The sequence below is a fragment of the Ipomoea nil genome, unplaced genomic scaffold, assembly GCF_001879475.1.
Source record: "Ipomoea nil cultivar Tokyo-kokei standard unplaced genomic scaffold, Asagao_1.1 scaffold1421, whole genome shotgun sequence".
NCBI lineage: Eukaryota > Viridiplantae > Streptophyta > Magnoliopsida > Solanales > Convolvulaceae > Ipomoea > Ipomoea nil.
In genome coordinates this window covers 441,665-461,477 of record NW_017617849.1, presented here as the reverse complement: position 1 = coordinate 461,477, position 19,813 = coordinate 441,665, and the positions used below count along the sequence as shown (strand labels likewise).

Sequence of the window (19,813 nt, the reverse complement as noted above, 5' to 3'; positions counted from 1 at the left end):
GATTATCAAAATAGATAATTGTTTAATGTAATTCATTTTATCTGGTGAAATTAATGCTAAAATGCTCTTAGCACCCATACATATAAAGTAGCAAATCATTTTTAAGGAAAGTGTATGTGACACACAACTTGAATTTCTTAGGCCGTTCTAATCGCTTATATTTTCATAATAAAAATTTCTTACAAGCATTGCCCGCACGGTCGCACAAACAACTAAATTAACTAGTTCTTGAGTGACAAATTATAGACAAAGATACATAATCGAGTTTAATAGTACAGAATTTCACAATAAAATAAAAAAAAAAATAAAAAATTATACCCTTTGATCTCACCGCGGCAACATTTATTTGATTTGATCCTCTTCCGACAATTTCCATTTTCTTGCAATTGTTTTACGTATAGATGTAGAAAGCTGCGCTAGTTGACATAACTCTAAATAGCGTTTAGTTAGCATGAGTTCAAGTCGTATACAACTCTTATAGGTCTTATTCCATTATTCAATGAATTCTTAATATAATATATGATTTATAAGTATGAGATCATAACATATGATTTTGTGATGAATTTCATAAAATTTATCATCCCTATAAGCTGTATCAAAGCCCATCCATGTTGAATTATTATTGATAATCAAATTTATAACATTAAAAGTCAATTCATGAAGTTGATTTATTTATGGTCAAATTATTTTTGATAAATGATTATATATTTGACAATTGCATGCCTTCTAAAATTTAGAATTATTGTGAGAACAACCTACGAGTAAAATTCAAAAGTTCATTGTAGATAAAAATAAATATAAACATTATTAAATAGAATATACAAATGAATCAAATTTGTGACCTGAGAATCATGTTTTAATTTACTCAATTGGCCACAAATGGGCTCTCTCTTTACTTTATTGTTACAATATGGAGTAATCAATTGTACTTTGAATAAAAACAATATAATGATTCACATGAGAAACCATCTCAATTCACAACAAGTTCTATCAATGTCTGAAGATTTGTATGTACAGAGACTTGGGAAACAAATTAGAAAGCTAAGCAATGGTGTTTATTCAAGCTTTCGAATACTAGAGTTAGACAGAGTTGAAGTTCAACGAAACGGTCTTACAATTCATTTTGCGTTGCCTGGGAAGAAGACAGGCATGAAACAAACAACAGACAGCGCGAGTACAGACCTTATAAGAACCGATAATGGCAAGCTTCCACTGTCTTTCCGGATGAAAAGTGCTTCATAAACAGGCATATTCACCATCACTATCACCCCACTCAGACTCACCTGTGGGAGGAATTCCGGGGCCAACCCCAGTTTCATGGCTCCCCAGATGAAACTCAACAGGTTCAGCAATGCAAGCGTGGATGTAATGGTGAACATGAGGGATGATGATGAGCTCCCGAATTCCATGATTTCCTGCTGGTATCTCTTCTCAACATCGTTGTCCATCACCTTATCTGTGAGAGTGAATAATGCAGTTTCTGAGAATCCTAATTGTCTGCTAACTGTATCAAAGAATGCAAAGAAGTATGCTGTCGTCCTCCGAATCATCCATATTCTTTGCAGGTTCCACCATGACTTCACTGTCTCCCCGCTACTCAACGCTTCTGCTAATCCATACCCATTCCTGGCTGCATAAACGTATGCAAAAGGCAAGAACCAAAGGCTGGTTACCTGAAGCACATGCACAACAATTCAGAACGTTTGAAATAAGGACAGGTAAACCAGCTTAGAGTGCGCATAACTGACTGGCTCAAATCAAGAAGGCCAATAGGCCACTCCTGAGTCCTGGGAGTGAAACTTGTAACCTTGTGGTTACCAAGTCAATAACCTGACCAACTTGACTGGAGTTGCCCAGATGGAAAATATTTTTGAACGAAGAAAAAGGGGTTGTGTTTATGTGGATACCTTTGGAAATAAGGAGATGTGATGAAGCAAGGAAAGGGAAGGGAGAATGACATAACAGAGTGTAGGAATGGAGATTGGAGCCCAGAGAAGGCAAACGCAGTATCCCATTTGAGGAGCCAATTTTATTTTTCTAAACCCATATGTGATGGGGTTATACTTGGAGAAGAAAATCTGAAACAAGCCTTCAGACCATCTCTTATGTTGAACAAGAGCAACTTCCAATGTTGTTGGAGCAACACCCAAAAAGGCATACCGTTTAGGATTATAGTATACAGATTTCCATCCCCGGCATTGGATAGTTAAACCTGTGATTACATCTTCTGATAGACATCCATACACAAGCCCCATCTGCAAACATAAACATAAACATAAACATAAACAAAAATTCAGATCATTAAGTGGGTAGACCAGTGTTTGGTGCCCACAAGGAGCCCGCCATGTACATTGGTTGTATGACTTGTATCTCCCACATTACGGTTGTTAGGGCTCAATCTTGTGTCATTGCCCAAAATCTACCACTCAGAAACCAACTAGGTGCATTTGATCATATTTTTATTTGTGGATAAGAAGGAGAAAGAGAAAAAGAAAGAGACAGACCCCTTTTCCCCATTGAGTACCCTCTTCATAGCTGCAATTTGCAACAACTTTTGATGCTTCTTCCAGCTCTTCAATGCTCCTCCCATCATTCATCTTTTCCTGTCCACCATTCAATTCATATTTGTGCTCTTTAGAGTACTCCTTTCCACAAAGGCTTGCCCTTCTGTGAAAGCATCCAGTGCCACAGTACAAAGCAGCTCCATGACTACCCAAACATGCATGCTCAATCTGCGAAACAGCAATATATACCTGAAAAATACTTTACACGCGAAGGAAGCCAGACAACACGACTATTTCTGTGACTAACACTTACTTCGTGGCATACACGGGCTGCATTTCCATACAAATCATTCTTGGTAATATTAGCATAGCGCTGTGGATGCTGCACAAACGATATCTCATGCCCTCGCTTTTCATCCATGAAAAAGCACAACGCCTCCCTTATTGCATCTGCATCGTTTGAGTACATGTCACAGTCCAAGTTGAGGATGATAGGCGCGTTACTAACTTCTGCAGACACTCTTATCTGCAAATTAAAGTTTCAGTTGCTCTCTAGTATATATTAAGCCTAGAAGAAGATAGAGTTTCCATAAATAAATAAATTAAAAGACCAATTAATTGCTTTAGTTACCAATGCATTCATTGATCCAGCCTTGAAGTTATGTGGTTTTCCGGGCTTCTTCTCTCGCGACAGATAGACAAGGGTTGGTAATTGATTTCCATATGCATCCACAGCTTTGCTGTTCCTCCCATCGATTAAAATCTGAAACCATGTATGTTAACATCAGATCTCAATTGCAATATGAAGAGCAAATTAAATTAAAGGTTGGGTAGTTACCTTAACAATTGACTGATGGTCCTGTTTTGTAGTTTTAGAATTCCATTCTGAGAACCCTTTGTGTTGGCTTTTTATTTCATCTGAAATTCTACCACTTCCCATGGCTACCTCAATCCTGTTTCTCATTTCTTCATATAATTTCTGAAGAAATTACAAAAGGATTGGAGCACAACAAAACAAATAATAAAGATAAAGTAGCCACCCCATATTGCTAGATTTTCACATCTTCTCCTTTTATCCTCTCATAAAATAAAATAAAATAAAATAAAATAAAATAAATTGGGTATTAATTCAAAACCTTACCTTAGTATTGAACCATTCTTCTGCAAATACTTGGTCCTGTACATGAATGTTTCGAGCAAAATAGACTTGTGGGGATCTTGGCTCCACCTTAAACTTGTTGCAGAAAGGTATCCAATACTTAGAGAATTTAGAGGCTTCCAAAAGAGCGTAGAATGTAAACTCCGACCCTCCATCATCTGATAGGTAAACACTCAACTTGTGAGGGGGATAATTGAAAGATAACACTGATAACACAGTGTTAATCACCAGTGTTGGCGGCTCCAATATGGGATCTGCTGTGCATACAAAAACATCCACCTCCGGCAACTTCTCCTCGTATCTGCAAACATATATAGCAGAACATTCAAACGTTTCCACAACACCTTAAAGCAACATTCTGCCAGAGGAACAAAATCTTGAACTGAAATATTGTATAGAGAGAGAGAAGACCTGAGGGAGAGCCTTTCTTTGAAGGGGCAAGTGTAAGTAACATCCCAGCGAGCAGACTGAGTTAAAATCCAATAAATACCAAAGAAAACCTCGGAAATGAACATCCCAATCCATGCCCATCTTCCTGCTTCCCCTGTTGTTGGGATATTTGTGAATCTGTAAAACCATATGAAGCAGATGGCCAAGAAAACTGTTACTGAAAACAACTTGTACGCAGTGTTCCCTCTCCTTGGGTTTGTCTCAAACAGTGGAAGCTCAACACTCTGCTTTTCTTCTTCCCTTCCCTTCCCCCCACCCATCTCATCTCTTCTTTGTTTCAGTAGAGTTGTAGAGCAGCAGATACAAATAGACCACGAAATATAAATACTGTTGCTGTATACTATCAAAGTCTAGCGCTAACCCCCACTCACCACCCTCTTCGTTTCTACTTTCTATCAGAGCCCAGAGGTGTATTCAGTAATGAAAATAATAAGTGGATATATTTTAATTTTATTGGTAGAAAGAAATACACAGTAAGAAATAAAAATTATGGCTCATAATAATAGAAAGTGAAAATATATATAGTCCCGGAGTTAATACCCAAAATAATTATCAACGTTTTCTTCAATTTTGTCCTAAATGATTTTGTATTTTTGGTAAAGTGTCACTTTATTAAACACCAATTTGTATTTATGGAACAAATTGTCTCAATTGAAGTACTAAAGTGTCTCAATTTTGATCCAGCCTTGAAGTACTAGAGTTTTGTGTTTTTGCTCAATTTAAACATCCGTTTGTTATTCCGTTAAATTGGTGTTAAATAAATGGACACTTTACTAATCTCAATATTAACTTCTCTTTACTCTCAGCACTGTGAAGTGCGAAATCCCTCTTTCTTTTACGAATTACTCTCATATTCGCAGGTTTGGGAGTAATTCATGAAAGAAAGATGAATTTCACACTTCACAGGTAGGGATGGCAATTCTACCAGCACCCAACGGGTTACCCGGATCCCCGCCCCAATGCGTAATAAAATACCCGCATAATTTGGGTAATGGGTGCGGGTATGGGGGAAAAGTTTTAAACCAGCGCGGGTATGGGGACGGGTGCGGGGAGAGGTATCCCCGCCCCGCACCCGCCCCCCCACATATATATATATATATATATATATATATATATATATATATATATATATATATATATATATATATATATATATATATATTATTTATTTATTTATTTATTGTGTTATTATACTTATGTCAATGTCAATATCAAACTAGTGTTGAAGTCTATAATTTGTACTAAGTCGAGGATTTGAAGGACTAATATAATTCATGAAGTTTTGGAGCATTAAACTTGAAGTATTATATAGATTTTTGGGTAGTAAGGGAAGCTCCTAGCTCACTAATATTACAACTTCTAATTATTTTTTGGTGCTAGTGTTTAAGATTTTAAACACAAATGTTGAAGTTGGAATCAAATGTAATATTCAAGTTGGTAGTTATTTGGTGAAGACTTTGATACATTAATATTATAAATTGTAGCAATAAAATTTTTATTAGATGTAAGTTTCATATTATTAATGAGACTAAGGTTACATGTAAAATCCCCATGGGTATTCTCCGCACCCGCAAAATTCCCACGGGGGCGGGTATGGGAAGGAATTTTATTACCCGCGCGAGTGTGGGTGCGCGTATGGGGAGTGGGGTGGATTGCGGGGCGGGTGCGGGGGATATATCCCCCGCCCCATTGCCATCCCTATTCACAGGTCTATTAGTAAAGAGATGTCAATATCGAAATTACTGAATTGTCCCTATATTTAACACCAAATGGATGAAATACATACGAAAGACTAAATTTAGTAAAAATACAAAAGTCTGAGATTACATTAGGTCACCAAAATCGTCTAGGACGAAATTGAGAAAAATCATTATAATCAAGGAGCATTTTGAATATTAACTCTCTAGTACCGAGTATTATGAAAAGAACATACTCATATTTTTTGTCTGCAAAAATCATCTTAAAAACCACTAATGGGGTTACTAGAGTCATGCATTGCTTGCATTGAATTGATGTATAAAAAATTTGTCTGTCACTTCTCCCTTTCTCTCTCTCTTTTCCCTCGTAATATATATTGTAGTATATATAATATTAGATGTTGATAGGAATAAAAGGATATTAAAGGCCCGTTAAGAAATTTAAAAAATGTTTTCTAAAAATAATTTTCAAAATATGAGTTTTTTAAATATATTTTTTTATTTTCTAGTGTTTAGCTAAATGTCAAAAAATAACCTTTTTTATAAAATTATATATATTTTATAATGTTTGGTTTATTTTCTAAAAAACCAAACATAAATTTGTTACAAGTTATTTTTTTAAAATATTAATTATTTTAATGATGATGATAAATATAATACTCCGTAACTCTTTATAAAAATAAAAACACAAATTGTAACTTTTAATTTAATATTTTTGGGTTGTGGGTGGTATCAGGCCAAGATTTTGATTGTGTAATTTGGCTCGACCTAACTTAACTCATATTTAATACGATAATGATAAATGTAATAACTCTAATTAAAGAAAATAAAGAAAAAATATTTGATTTTCTTCTTTTCTTTTTAATAAAAAATTTGGATGGTGAGCCGGCTCAAGATTTTTATTATTTGGCCAAGTGCATTTCATATTTTAATTGTGTATTAATAAAAGTAATAATTATAATTAAAGAAAATGAATAAAAAATTTAATTTTAAAAAATATTTGGGCTCTGGCCTATATTTTTATTGATTGGCTCTATGACTCAGCTCAATCTGCTAGCATCGTTATGTGTTGGACCCGTGTCCAGCATGCTTGCTGGACACGGGTAACAGTGCCTAACGGCACTGTTATCTTCTTTCTTTTTTTTTTTTTTTTTTTTTTTTTTTTTTTTTTTTTTTTAATTTTAAACCGCTTTGTTATAGGAGTATATATTTATAATTTTATTACTATATTATTAATAACTGTACATTCATAACTCCATAACTGTACGTTCATAACTCTATAACTGTACATTCATAACTCCATAACTGTACATTCATAACTCTATAATTGTACATACATAATTTTCGAAGCTCTATGTTCACAATTTTAGAGCTCTATGTTCATAATTTTATCACTATATGTTCATAATTGTAAGTTCATAATGTTAGAGCTCTTTGTTCATAATTCGATCAATAACTGTACATTCATAATTCCATAACTGTAGATTCATAATCTCATAACTGTAGATTCATAACTCCATACCTGTAGATTCATAACTCCATAACTGTACATTCATAATCTTCGAAGCTCTATATTCACAATTTTAAAGCTCCATGGTCATAATTTTATCACTATATATGTTCATAATTGTAAGTTCATAATGTTAGAGCTCTGTGTTCATAATTTCATAATTGCATAACTGTACATTCATAACGGCATAACTGTACATTCATAACGGCATAACTGTACATTCATAATCCAAAAAAAAAAAATAACGCCGTTAACGGCAAAACGCGCGCGTTTTTTTTTTTTTTTTTTTAAACTAAATGACGCGTTTTTTTTTTAAAACGACGTCGTTTTGGGCCCGTGTCCACAATTCACTGTGGACACGGGTCCAGGGCATAATTTGCCCTCATATTAATCGGGTTAGTCTAGTCTAGTTTAAATAATAACCAGACAAATAGCGGGCTAATTCTTTCATTTGGCATCCTCAAATAAAGAGAACTAAAGTGAGAACGGGATATAGAAAATGTCTTTTAAGTAAAAATTTAGAAAGACATTTTTTTATCAAAATGAGTTATTTTTTCTTCAATTAAAATGTTTTTTTTTTTTTTTTTTTTTTTTTTTTTTTTTTTTGGGTTGAATCCAATTATCTTTGATGGCTAACACTAGAAAATCTTTAAAAAAAAAATTGAGTTTCTAAACATGCTTTAAGTTGATGATTAGAAATAGAAAAAAGAAAATTTACATAATATTGTAGATACCCCTTAAAACGATTATGTCCACAGCCCATACAAGCTAGCTAGAAATGTTATGTTAACAACTTTAAAGATTTGTATATCCTGAGACTTAAATTCATTAGGAAACAATTATAGATATCCTTAGAACACTTATGCCTATAATAGAAATGTTATGTTGACAACTTCAAAGATATTTATATATTTAGACTTAAATTTATTAGGAAACAATTAGAGATGCCCTTAGAATGATTATGCCCATACTGGAAATAAATGTTATGTTGACAACTTTAAAGATTTGTATGTATTGAGACTTATTTCATTAGGAAACAATTAGAGATACCCTATGGTTTATATTGCATACACTCATGGACGGATATGTATAGTGTTCAGTATTATTTCACAACATAAGGGACACACAGTAAAATGCACACATCAGTTTTTGTGTTTGCTAGGGATGTCAATTGAACCCGCACCCGACGGGGAACCCGATTCCCCGCCCCTACGGGGACGGGGATGGGGACAGAAATAGGGGATCGGGGATGGGGGCAATTTTGAATTTCCCGCCGGGGACGGGGGCGGGGATGGGGAGTACTCTCCCCACCCCGTCCCGTCCCCGATATATATATATATATATATATATATATATATATATTGCCACGGACGGAGCCAGAAATTCGGTTGAGGGGGGGGGGGGGGGGGGGGGCGGCCGAAACAGTACAGACGTATTCAGAAAATTTTTCCAGAAAAAGCGAAACATTAAAACAAAAGAGATAATTTAAAAATAAATAAATAAACTATCTAAGAAATATAATTGTAAATATTGTTGGATATGGACGAAAAATAAAACACATCGAAACTTTATAAAAATATTCATAACAAAATATGAAACATAATTAATAAAATAATTTGAATAGAAAACATATTATAAATTACACATCTTATTATAGAATGTGTGTAATATTAAAAAAGAATTGTAAAACTATGTTGATGCTAAGATTGGAACCCTTAACCAAGCTCATTATTACCAAAAATGTGCTCTACCACCTACTCTAACTCACTTCTTGTTAACAATTTATAATTTTTTTATACTAATACTAAAACATGTACTATATATACATATATACATACAAATACTATATATGGGGTGGGGGTGGGGTGGGGTGAGGGGGGGGGGGGCAGCTGCCCCCCTCTCTCCCTCCGTCCCTGTATATTGCCACACAACACACACAAATGTAGTACTTTGTATACAATATATATATATAATTTTAGAAGTATTCTTGTCATTGTATATCATGCATATTTAAATAAAATGTTTAATTGTAAAATATTGAATACAACTTTGAGTTGGGGATGAATATATATGCGTTATTTATTTAAATGTTTTTTAATGTTTAATTTTTATTTTTTTTTATAACTTGTTAACGGGGTGGGGATTCCCCGTCCCCGAATAATCCCCGTGGGGATGAGGATGAGGGGGAATTTTTCATTCCCCGGCGGGGATGGGGATGGGGACGGGGAATGGGAAGAAAGTCGGGGACGGGGATGGGGGATATGTCCCCCGCCCCCACCCCGCCCCGTTGACATCCCTAGTGTTTGCACACATTTAGGATAGACCATATGCATACTAAAAACGTACAGTTATGCACACAACCCCCATATCAAATGCACACGCCCAAATTAAAACCCCCAGTAGAAAACGGAAAAAAAAAAACTTACTGATGTTTTCTTTAGCCATTGAAACGAATTGGAGTTCATCCACCGTTGGGTTCTACTCAATATGATTCCTGCGTTTAATTTTGTAATTTTTTTTATTTTTATTTTTTTAGTTTTAATTTCTATCATTGATGGAATCTTCTAAATACTGATAATATTGTATTTCAATTATATTTCAATGGGAAAATGGTCAAATGGGCCCCTAAACTTACCACAAAGATCAATTAGGTCCCTAAACTTTAAATTAAATCATCAAACATGTCAAATTGGGTCAATAAAGTCCAAAAATTGATAAATGATCTGTAATAATTTACCAGTTTTGGCCTTCATTGACCCAATTTAACATGTTTGAAGGTTTAATTGCACTTTTTTAAAGTTTAAGGACCTAATTAACCTTTGAGGTAAAGTTTAGAGGTCTGTTTAACCATTTTCTCTATTTCAATTCAAAGAAGTAACTAAAATTACTGTGCCATGCACCCCTATGTATTAATTATATCCTAAATGAGTCTTTAAATTCAATCCTTACCATTAATTAAAATTAATTGGATGATTGAGATCATGATCTCATCTACAAGCTATGATGGTCTCATAGGACCGGCCCATACATATACATACGGCAAATTATTGTGTGGACCATGGTCCACACAATGTTATGTGGACCATAACAAAAAGTACATTTTTAATATACTAAATGTACATTATTTTTGTACTGAATGTACATTATTTTTGTACTGAATATACATTATTTTACAGTAGACAAAATATGGTCCATAGAATAATGATTATATATATATATATATATATATATATATATATATATATATATATATATATATAAGGAAAAGTTTGCTCATCATATCCGTTTAATTAGCTCGGTAAGCTTAAAAGCTAAGCTAGCTAGCTAGCTGAGCTCAAACTCGGATATTTAGGAGCTTATAGTTTATTTTAAGCTACTAATAAGCTATGAGTTCTGTTTGGTAATATTCTCAAAATAAGCTCCTAGCTTAAAATAAGAGTTTATTTTGAAATGCTACCTTAGATAGCGTTTCAAAATAAGCAGCTTCCTAACTATTTTTCTATCTTTATTTTAAAGAAATGACATAATTATCCTTCCCAATTAAAACCATTTTCTCTTTCCCATTTATTCGCAACTTTCACTGCAAATATTATTATTATTATTATTATTATTATTATTATTGTTGTTGTTGTTGTTGTTGTTGTTGTTGTTGTCGTCGTCGTTGTTGTTGTTGTTGTTGTTCTTATTATTATTATTATTATTATTATTATTATTATTATTATTATTATTATTATTATTATTATTATTATTATTATTATTATTATTATTATTATGAGATTTGCAACAATATTGCTACTTCATTATGAGATGTTAGATCATGATTATGCTAATAGTTTGATTTCAAAATGTTAATTTTTTTTAAAGACAAAATGTTAAATTTTAATATGTAAACAAACTAATTTAAATTTTATGAAAATGTCCTTTTTAGTCTTTATACATTTATAAGCTTATCAAAAAGCTAATTTTACCAAACACTTTCAATCATAACAGCTAGTTTAACCGCTCTTCAATTTTCAGCTCCAAGCTTATAGCTTTTCAACTAGGTTTGCCAAACAGAGCCTTAGTACTAATAACTTAATTAGTTTAAGCTAATCCCATCCCAGCAATTTCCCCCTTTGTAGATGATGTGAATTTTTAAAAGTTCTTCTAAAAGGCTGAACCCCAACCCTAAAGGCTCCCCACGCCCCGACCCGACAAAGCATTTGGGAGGATGTAAATCATGGTAACTCAACTGAATTTTTAAAAGTTATTTTGTTTTAATTTTTTTTTGCCATGTTGGCAAGCTTTCTAGTCCTATTTGTGTACCTTTTTTTTTTTTTTTTTTTAAATTTATTAGTTATTTATTATATTATTTTATTAGTATATTTATAATATAATGATATAATATATTAGTGGGATCACTTTAGAAAGTGAGAGAATATTGCAGTGACGTGGTGTGAATATAATAAATGATTTGCAAATTGAGTAATGTGAAAGTGAGACCCATTTTAAAAAGTATGAGAGATTTGCAGGATAAAAGTTAGCCTTAGTCAGCTTATTAGTTAGCTAACTCAGCTCAAGCTCGGCTACAGTTTTACGGGTTGGTTTAGCGCAGCTTATAATGCAAAGTTTAGTTGCCATCCATGCCCACATGTATATTCCATTGAATGTTTAAGTTTGATATTTGAATTTTTAAAATAATCAAAGTATGGAGTTCAACCATTGAATAATTATAGGAATACACAAATCAAAATAAGGCCCCACTAAGTGACAAGACACATATTTTAACAGAACAGTAATAAATATTCTAACAGCATCATATATATATATGTTGATCGACATGGAAGTATTTGAAAAATGGTAAAGACGTGTGGATCACTACGTACAGTACGTACAACAAAATGCATTTTGGAAAGATTAGATTTCTGGGCGCAGATGAGATGAGATGTTTGCAAGTGCAATGACTCCGATGCCAAGAAGAAGGGCCAGGAACTTATGATAAGGCTTTTCCACGGCCACCGGCGGCTGAGGCCCGTAACCCTTGGAGAGCAGATGGTTATGGGAAATGTATATGAAAGAACCTTTGGCAAGGCCCATTGAGATTGAGTAAATCCAGTCCGCAACAGAACCTTGAGTTGTGGCGTGGATCACAATCCCAATGGAAACGCCAACTGGACTGGCAATGGCAAATGCAAATGCATAAGCTATGGTGGACGAGAGGTGGCGATCCGGCGGGATCATTCTCAGCACTGCTATTCCCATTGCAATTGCGCCAAATATTTTCTGGAAGCAGATTGTCATCACAACATTCTTCCAATCATTAACAGTTTTGGCGTCTCCTGCAACTCCAATGGCGATCCCCTCCAATGGTGTCCCCGAATGTCAAGAAATAATGGTTTTCAGTTTCATCCATCACCTGCTGCAACTCTGATTCTCCATTTAAATTTCCACCCTCGGCGGCGTTTCCTGCATGCATGCATTGCAATATATGGGTAAACTCATACATAATGGGAGAATAAAAAGATCAGATAAGAAATTAAAAGCAAAAATTAAACCTTGGAGCTCAAGATCGACGGTGGGTTTATCAGAGCCCTCATTTGTGTGCTTCCCATAAATATAAGAAATCACACAACCAGCAAACATAACCAGCATGCATGTAGCCACAACTCGTGAGCATGAACGCCAACGGGTATTTTTTACCACTCAACTCATCGAAAATTTCATTAGCATCGCTCAACAAATGCATCATAGCAGTTCTGCCAGTTCCCAGAAACACAGCGCTGGCCAACTTCGTCCCGAGCACCAAGAACCCCTCGTTCCACCTGAGAAAGTAGGGGGATATTCCCCCGGCAAACACGAGAATCAGGCACCATATATTTACCAGAACCAAGGACCGATGTCTCAGGTTAGGCTTTTCAGGGGGTGAGTATTCGATGTCGGAATTGGAGGCGGAGACAACGAGGAAGAAGAGGAGGAAGGCAAGAAAGAGAAGAGAGCGAGCCATTTTTTGTGGCAACTTAGCTTGGATCACTCAAGCATAAATGGTCTCATAACTTGGGTTAACGTCGTTTATTGTTCGTATATTGATTGGAACAATTGACAGAGCTTTAACGTCCGTTTATTAAGTGCTATGGTTGTATACTTGTATACTGTGATTTCTCCGAAAGGAACAGAACTTTAAAGACACGGTTGATACTATGGGAGTGTGGGGCCATAAAGAAAGAAACCACATCTCACATGCATTCATTCCACAGTCCGCACAAAGAAACCACATCTTCACATGGATTCTTGATTTCTTTCCATATAAAGAAACCACATCCATCTTGTAAAATAAATATTAACTTAATTGAAACTAAAGTGTATATAAAATAAAATTGGAGGTAAAACTTTAGTTGTGATGCAATAAATTACAATATATATAAAACAAAACTGAATATGTTATATAAATAGAACTAATTACGCGAAATAAATGTCCACAGTAAAATTTGTCGAATGACACATAACTTGACTTGAAGACACAAATCAAAATTTTTTTCGGTTAATCAAAATATTTTAGTCTAATTTTTAAAAATCTTAAAATTTATAAATAAATTAGTAAACTTATAGTTTCACTCCACAAAATAAGAAAATTTGAAAAACTAGTCTTTTTTTTTTTTTTTTTTTTTTTTTTTTTTTTTTTTTGAAAAACTAGTCTAATAGTATAATCTATATATATATAAAAGTAAAATCCTCCTATTTCATTTTCCCGCTCAAACTTTTGTTGTAAAACTTATTTGGTAACTAAATGTAAAATAAAAATTAATTAGAATTTATTAATTGATAATATTGTTTCCATATTCACGTATTAACCTAATTGGTAAATCTATTAATTGGTAATATTTTTTTCCTTATATTCATTTATTCATTTATTTATATTGAGTAATTGTATATAGAGATATAGATATGTATACTAAAATACAACTGTTATTTCTCCATTGAAGACTTGCAGAGCTATTAGATTGCAATTGGTGCGCACCTATATGAAGTCCCATAGAGAAAGGGGAGTAATTCCATAAAATTTAGAGAGTGCATATTTCACGATTAAGAGGTATTTTGTTTTCAATCTTTTTTCTACGACTCTAATGTTTATCCTTACCCAGGATATTTCTCCGTTGAAGACTTTCAAAGCTATTAGATGGTGATTGGTGTGCATCTATATGAAGTCACATAGAGAAATGGGAGTGATTCCATAAAATCTAGAGAGTGCGTATTTCACGTCAAATGGTATTTTTTTCAATTTTGCTTTTTTATTTTTCTAGAACTCGTGTTATATATGAAATTGGGAAAAAGATGCATTACATAGCTACTTCCTATACTGCAAAAATAAATTGCAAAATAAAACTTTTCTTTTTACTCCATTGTAGGGAACTTCATGCTCATATACCAAGGGAGCATGTCGGTAAGTATTGTTAGCTTTTCAAATAATGAAAAGTTTATACCATTAAAAATTTTATGGTGATAAATAATTTTTATATTTACAAAAAATGCACTCATTATTTTATGTTGTAATTCAACTATGCTACTTTGGTTAAAGAATAAAAAAAAAAATGACAACTTTCCTAGACAAATTTATTTATTGAAATCATTTTTATCCTTGAAGTCTGTAGATGATAAACAGTTCATTGGTAAGTTTCATTTACAACTTTAATCTACATCTGAATAATTTTTTTTTTATTAACATGTTTGACGTTATTGGTAGGGTCATTGAGATATACTTCCCATTGGATAAGATCATTGCAGGGAAACCTTCTTAACTTATTGATTTTCTAATTGTATGTGTATACAAAGTAAATTATATAATTTGTTATTTTTATTGTATTTTGTATATGTATTTTTTTATTAAGTAGTTTATTTGTTTATAGGGACAATCAATTGAAGACTACAGTGTGAGATCAACATGTACCAAGAGTAGAAATCTTTTTTTTTTTTTTATGTCTTAATCATTATCATAATGTTTTTATCATTTATTTTTGTACATATTTTGTTTATGATTGTCATTTTTTTTTGTTTTCAGTTTATGTTGATTAGACCCCTCTAAGAAACATTATTGATATTTATGAGATGATTGAGGTAAACCGTAGCAATAAAACATTTTTTTTTAAGTTGATGCAGTGACCTCAAATTTTATAATCATCTTTTGTCACTTTTTTAAATTATTTATTAATATAAATTGTCACACTTTAAAATGTATTTTTTTAATGTTAATAAATAAAGTAGCTTAAAATAATACATTAAAATACAAAGGATAAGCAAAGTATAATCTAAAGTATAAAATAAAGCCAAAGTTGTACATGTTTGCAAAGTGATGGAGCATTGTAATAGTCCCAGAGCATCCAAATAAAGGCATCATTTAACTGATTATTTCTTTCTTATCTCACATTAAAGGTTCAATACTGCAGATATATATAAAGTATTAGTAATAACATTGGTACTGCTAAATGTGTATATAACTAATTATTTATTAATTTAGGATCAAAGAGTGCCCTATATGATCTTAGAGCTCAAATTTTACTTTCAGATATATTATAAATAATCAACCTACATCACTACTATCTTATCTTCATATGAACAAAACTCATCATCCTTGAAGGGGTGAAAACAATTAAGAGTCCCTCACTACAATTTTCCTCTCGGTAATCATAGTTTCTTTCGTTTAACTTAAAAAATAAATGCTTCACATATAATAGTAAATAGAATTATAATATAGTAGAAAATAGAAATTAATATTATTGGTAAAGTATATATTAGTTGAAATTGTACTTATCTTTAGTAAATCGTTTTTTTTTTTTTTTTTTGTACGTACACTTCTAGAAGATTCTTTTGAGCCTTCAAACATGTGTGCATGTGCACATACAGAACTATAAACTATCATTTTTAGATTGAATTCATCTTTCATGTGTAGTTGTATTTTCACCAACTAATTTAATAAAGCTTATTTTGTAAGCAAATGTAAAATGGATATTAACTAAAATCTTGGTAATATTATTTCCATATTCACGTATTAACGTAATAACACAATACCATATAGAAAACACATTACTTATATTCTATAATATAATAATATTTTTGGTAACATTATTGTTTGCAAATTCTCTGTATTTTTTTTACGCATTTATAATACCGTGTAGAAAAGACATTAATTAATTATGTAATACCATAATAGCATAATTGGTAATATTATGTATGGTATTAGCGTGTAGAATTTTTAGATGTTTATCACCAACTAATTTAATACAACTTATTTTATAAGCAAATGTAAAATAGAAATTAACTAAAATATACTCTTGGTAATATTGTTTCCATATTCAATGCTCTCACATACTAACATAGTACCCTATATAACCAATTTAAACAATTTATTCTTCCAAAGGGAACATAAATATTTCACAATAATATTTTACATCATCAATTAAAAATGGAATGGAAATTAGGTAAATTGAAAAAAGAAATAAATATTAATAATTCACTAAAAATTTAAAATGAAAAAAAAAAAGAATTGAAGTTAGGTTAATTGGAAAAGGAAATGAATATTAATAATTGACTAAAAATAAAAAATGATCCATAATTGACTAAAATAGAATAGGAAATAATTAAATCATTGCATTTTAATTTTTCACAATAATATTATACAATATAAAATATCAAATCATAATTATGTCATAAATCTTTCACAATTTTAAACAATAAAATGAAAATTAAAAATGAAACGAAAATATTTTAATAATAATATTCTACATCATCAAGTAAAAGTAAATTAAAAATGAAAAGGAAATATTTAAATAATAATATTCTACAACATCAATAGTAAAGGCATATTTTAAATAATAGTAAAGGTAAATTAAAAATGCAACGAAAATTAAAGTGAAGTAGAAATATTTCAATAATAATACTATAGATCATCAATTAAAATGGAACAAAAATTGGGTAAAAATTATCATTGCATATGATATTCTAATTGGCTAATTGACTAATTGAGTGAAAATAAAAAAGAATAATTGGCTGAAAATGAATATGACATTACAAATTGACTAAAAATATAAAAGGAAATGAATACTAATAGTTTACTACAAATAAAAAAAATGATACATAATTGATTAATATGAAAAAAATATATATATGGTTAGATCATTGCATTTTAATTAAAAATGGAACGGAAACTAAAATTTGACGCAAATATTTCAATAATAATTATACACCATAAACAGTAAATGCATATTTTAAACAATATTAAAGATAAATTAAAAATAAAATAGAAATATTTCAATAATAATATTATACATTATCAATTAAAAATGGAACGAAAATTAGGTAAAAATATCACTGCATATGATATTCTAATTGACTAAAAATATAAAAGAATAATTTGCTGAAAATGAATTTGATATTACTAATTGACTTAAAATATAAAAGAATCGCTAATTTACTAATACTCTACCATTATATATTTTTACCCGAGTCACCTATCCTGATGGACTGAAGGTGTTAGCTCTATACAATGAAGGACTGGATTGCATTGCTACTACTAATGTCGTCTACAAAGAGGTTTCAATAATGTATAAATACAATCGGTGATATTATGTTTTTTAAATGACAAAATTGCTATATATCTAGACAAAGAAATATATATTCCATACAAATAAATTAAGATAGCAATTCATTCCTATAACTGAGTTGCTAGAGAACGAATACATTTGCCTAATTTATAAAAAAAAATACTAAATAATGATAAATACAATCTCCAAAGTTACAGCACTGCATGCGTACACCTACACATTAGCTATTAATTTGAGCAATTATTTGCTCAAATTCAAACAATGATAACATCAAAACACATAAATAATCCAAACCATATCTTCAGTTGCACTATATAATATTTGATGTTTTAATTTAAATGATTATATATCAATCCAAATATTTTTAATATATTATAACAAATTCATCCCGTGCATCGCACGGGCGAAAATACTAGTTTATAAATTATAAAAAATTAGAACATATATATATATATCTACAAACATAATAAGTCTCAATTAAGGTTATATCCTTGATTTATGTCCCTCTTTTTGTATGCAAATAAATGTGTACATTTTACTTTAAATGTAGTACATTCTAATGTTATTAGACAAAATTACCCTTACACCGTTATAATACCGTTAGTTTTTAATTGTAACATTGATAACATATCATTATTACCATACACCTATATTTATCATATATTTTTCCTATTTTTTAATTATCATTTTATTAAAATCATTATATATTAATTTAATACTTAATTATATTTTAATTAAATTTCTATGAATGATAAATTATATGTGTGTGTACAAAATACATATATTATTTGTGTATATATAATTCAAATTATACTTTTTAATTATTTGTATTTATCAAATGTTTTAATATTGGGCATGAATTTTCGCGCATCGCACGTATAAAATGCTAGTACTAATATACATGCTTAGCATCTTGTGCTCAGATGGTATGTAGTGACTTCTCTCATATGCGAGGTCATGAGATTGAGTCTCAGCGTTGTTAGCTCTTTGTGCTTCTCTGAACAGATACTATAATGTAATAGAGTCAGTAGCATCTAAAAAAAGACTTTTCCCTTGTGTGGACCATAATAAAAAATACATTTTTAATATACTAAATGTACATTATATAATATAATGTACACTCAGAACAAAAATAATGTACATCCTCTGATTACAATGTACATTATTTTTGTACTGAATGTACATTATTTTACAGTAGACAAAATATGTTCTGCACAACTTGTGTGGACCATAGTCCACGCAATAATGATTGATGTTTGTGTCGTTTCAGCAGTGGCCTATTATTGGCACTTTTGGAAGACAAGCTTGAAGACAAACGGCATGTGTGAAAACTGAAAATTGTCAAGTTATTTTATTTATTTATTTATTTATTTATTTTTTTTTTTGAAACCAGTGTCAACGTAGTATTTTTGGGAGGAAATAAAATAAAAAGAAAAGAAAAGAAACGCAACTAATTACACAATTTCTTTCTCATCAAATAGTTTGGAGCTCTTTTGTTCAAAGAAATGCCTGTCTTATATATTTAGTACAATTTTCTATTTCTATTTTTCATCTCATTTTTTTTTTTTTTAAAGTTTTGGTCTTCAATCAGAAAGCATGCTCAAATTTAATTGATTTTAATTTATAAAATATGAAATTAATTAAAATTAAATTCTTTGTTATACTTTGATAAAAATGTTTTTGATAAACAACATTAGAGGATGGTGGAGGTAATTAACAGTTGGCTAAGAATACAAACTTGTAACCATAAAGTCACTAATTTAAATCTCAGCCCTTTTAGTTTGAGCCAATTATGCTATTTGAAAGAATGAATGAAAGCAATGGAGGTAATTAACAGTTGTCAACCTAGTTGTTTATCTTCTGTCACGACTATGGCAAATGAAACTGAGGAAAATCATGCTAAGGCATGAAACAGACGCAAA

At 31.3% G+C, this 19,813-nt stretch overlaps 2 protein-coding genes and 1 pseudogene across 2 annotated transcripts; all 3 read right to left on the bottom strand.

The window, feature by feature from the left end:
- Nucleotides 1-946: 946 nt before the first annotated feature.
- On the bottom strand, nucleotides 947-4,406 carry LOC109187825 (cellulose synthase-like protein E6). The gene is made up of 8 exons (XM_019338175.1): nucleotides 4,075-4,406; nucleotides 3,646-3,964; nucleotides 3,343-3,483; nucleotides 3,136-3,267; nucleotides 2,818-3,030; nucleotides 2,505-2,732; nucleotides 1,908-2,255; nucleotides 947-1,673 (listed from the first exon to the last, which is right to left on the bottom strand). Exons 1-8 carry the CDS (start codon nucleotides 4,371-4,373, stop codon nucleotides 1,119-1,121), a joined length of 2,235 nt encoding a protein of 744 aa, XP_019193720.1. The 5' UTR covers nucleotides 4,374-4,406; the 3' UTR covers nucleotides 947-1,118.
- Nucleotides 4,407-12,216: 7,810 nt separating this feature from the next.
- LOC109187354 (zinc transporter 11-like) lies at nucleotides 12,217-12,657 on the bottom strand (the record flags this gene model as incomplete). Its single annotated transcript, XM_019337542.1, has 1 exon — nucleotides 12,217-12,657. A coding segment is annotated over one exon (441 nt), but the record flags the coding sequence as incomplete, so codon positions are not given.
- A 1-nt stretch (nucleotide 12,658) lies between these two features.
- Nucleotides 12,659-13,303, bottom strand: LOC109187353 (annotated as a pseudogene).
- Between the last annotated feature and the right edge of the window lie 6,510 nt (nucleotides 13,304-19,813).

Excerpts from the sequence above, each read along its gene's own strand:
- LOC109187825 (XM_019338175.1), bottom strand. The coding sequence starts at position 4,373 with ATGGGTGGGGGGAAGGGAAGGGAAGAAGAAAAGCAGAGTGTTGAGCTT. Across the intron at positions 3,268-3,342 it reads ACCATCAGTCAATTGTTAAG|ATTTTAATCGATGGGAGGAA; the intron begins GTAACTACCCAA and ends ACATGGTTTCAG. Across the intron at positions 2,256-2,504 it reads GTACTCAATGGGGAAAAGGG|ATGGGGCTTGTGTATGGATG; the intron begins GTCTGTCTCTTT and ends TTATGTTTGCAG.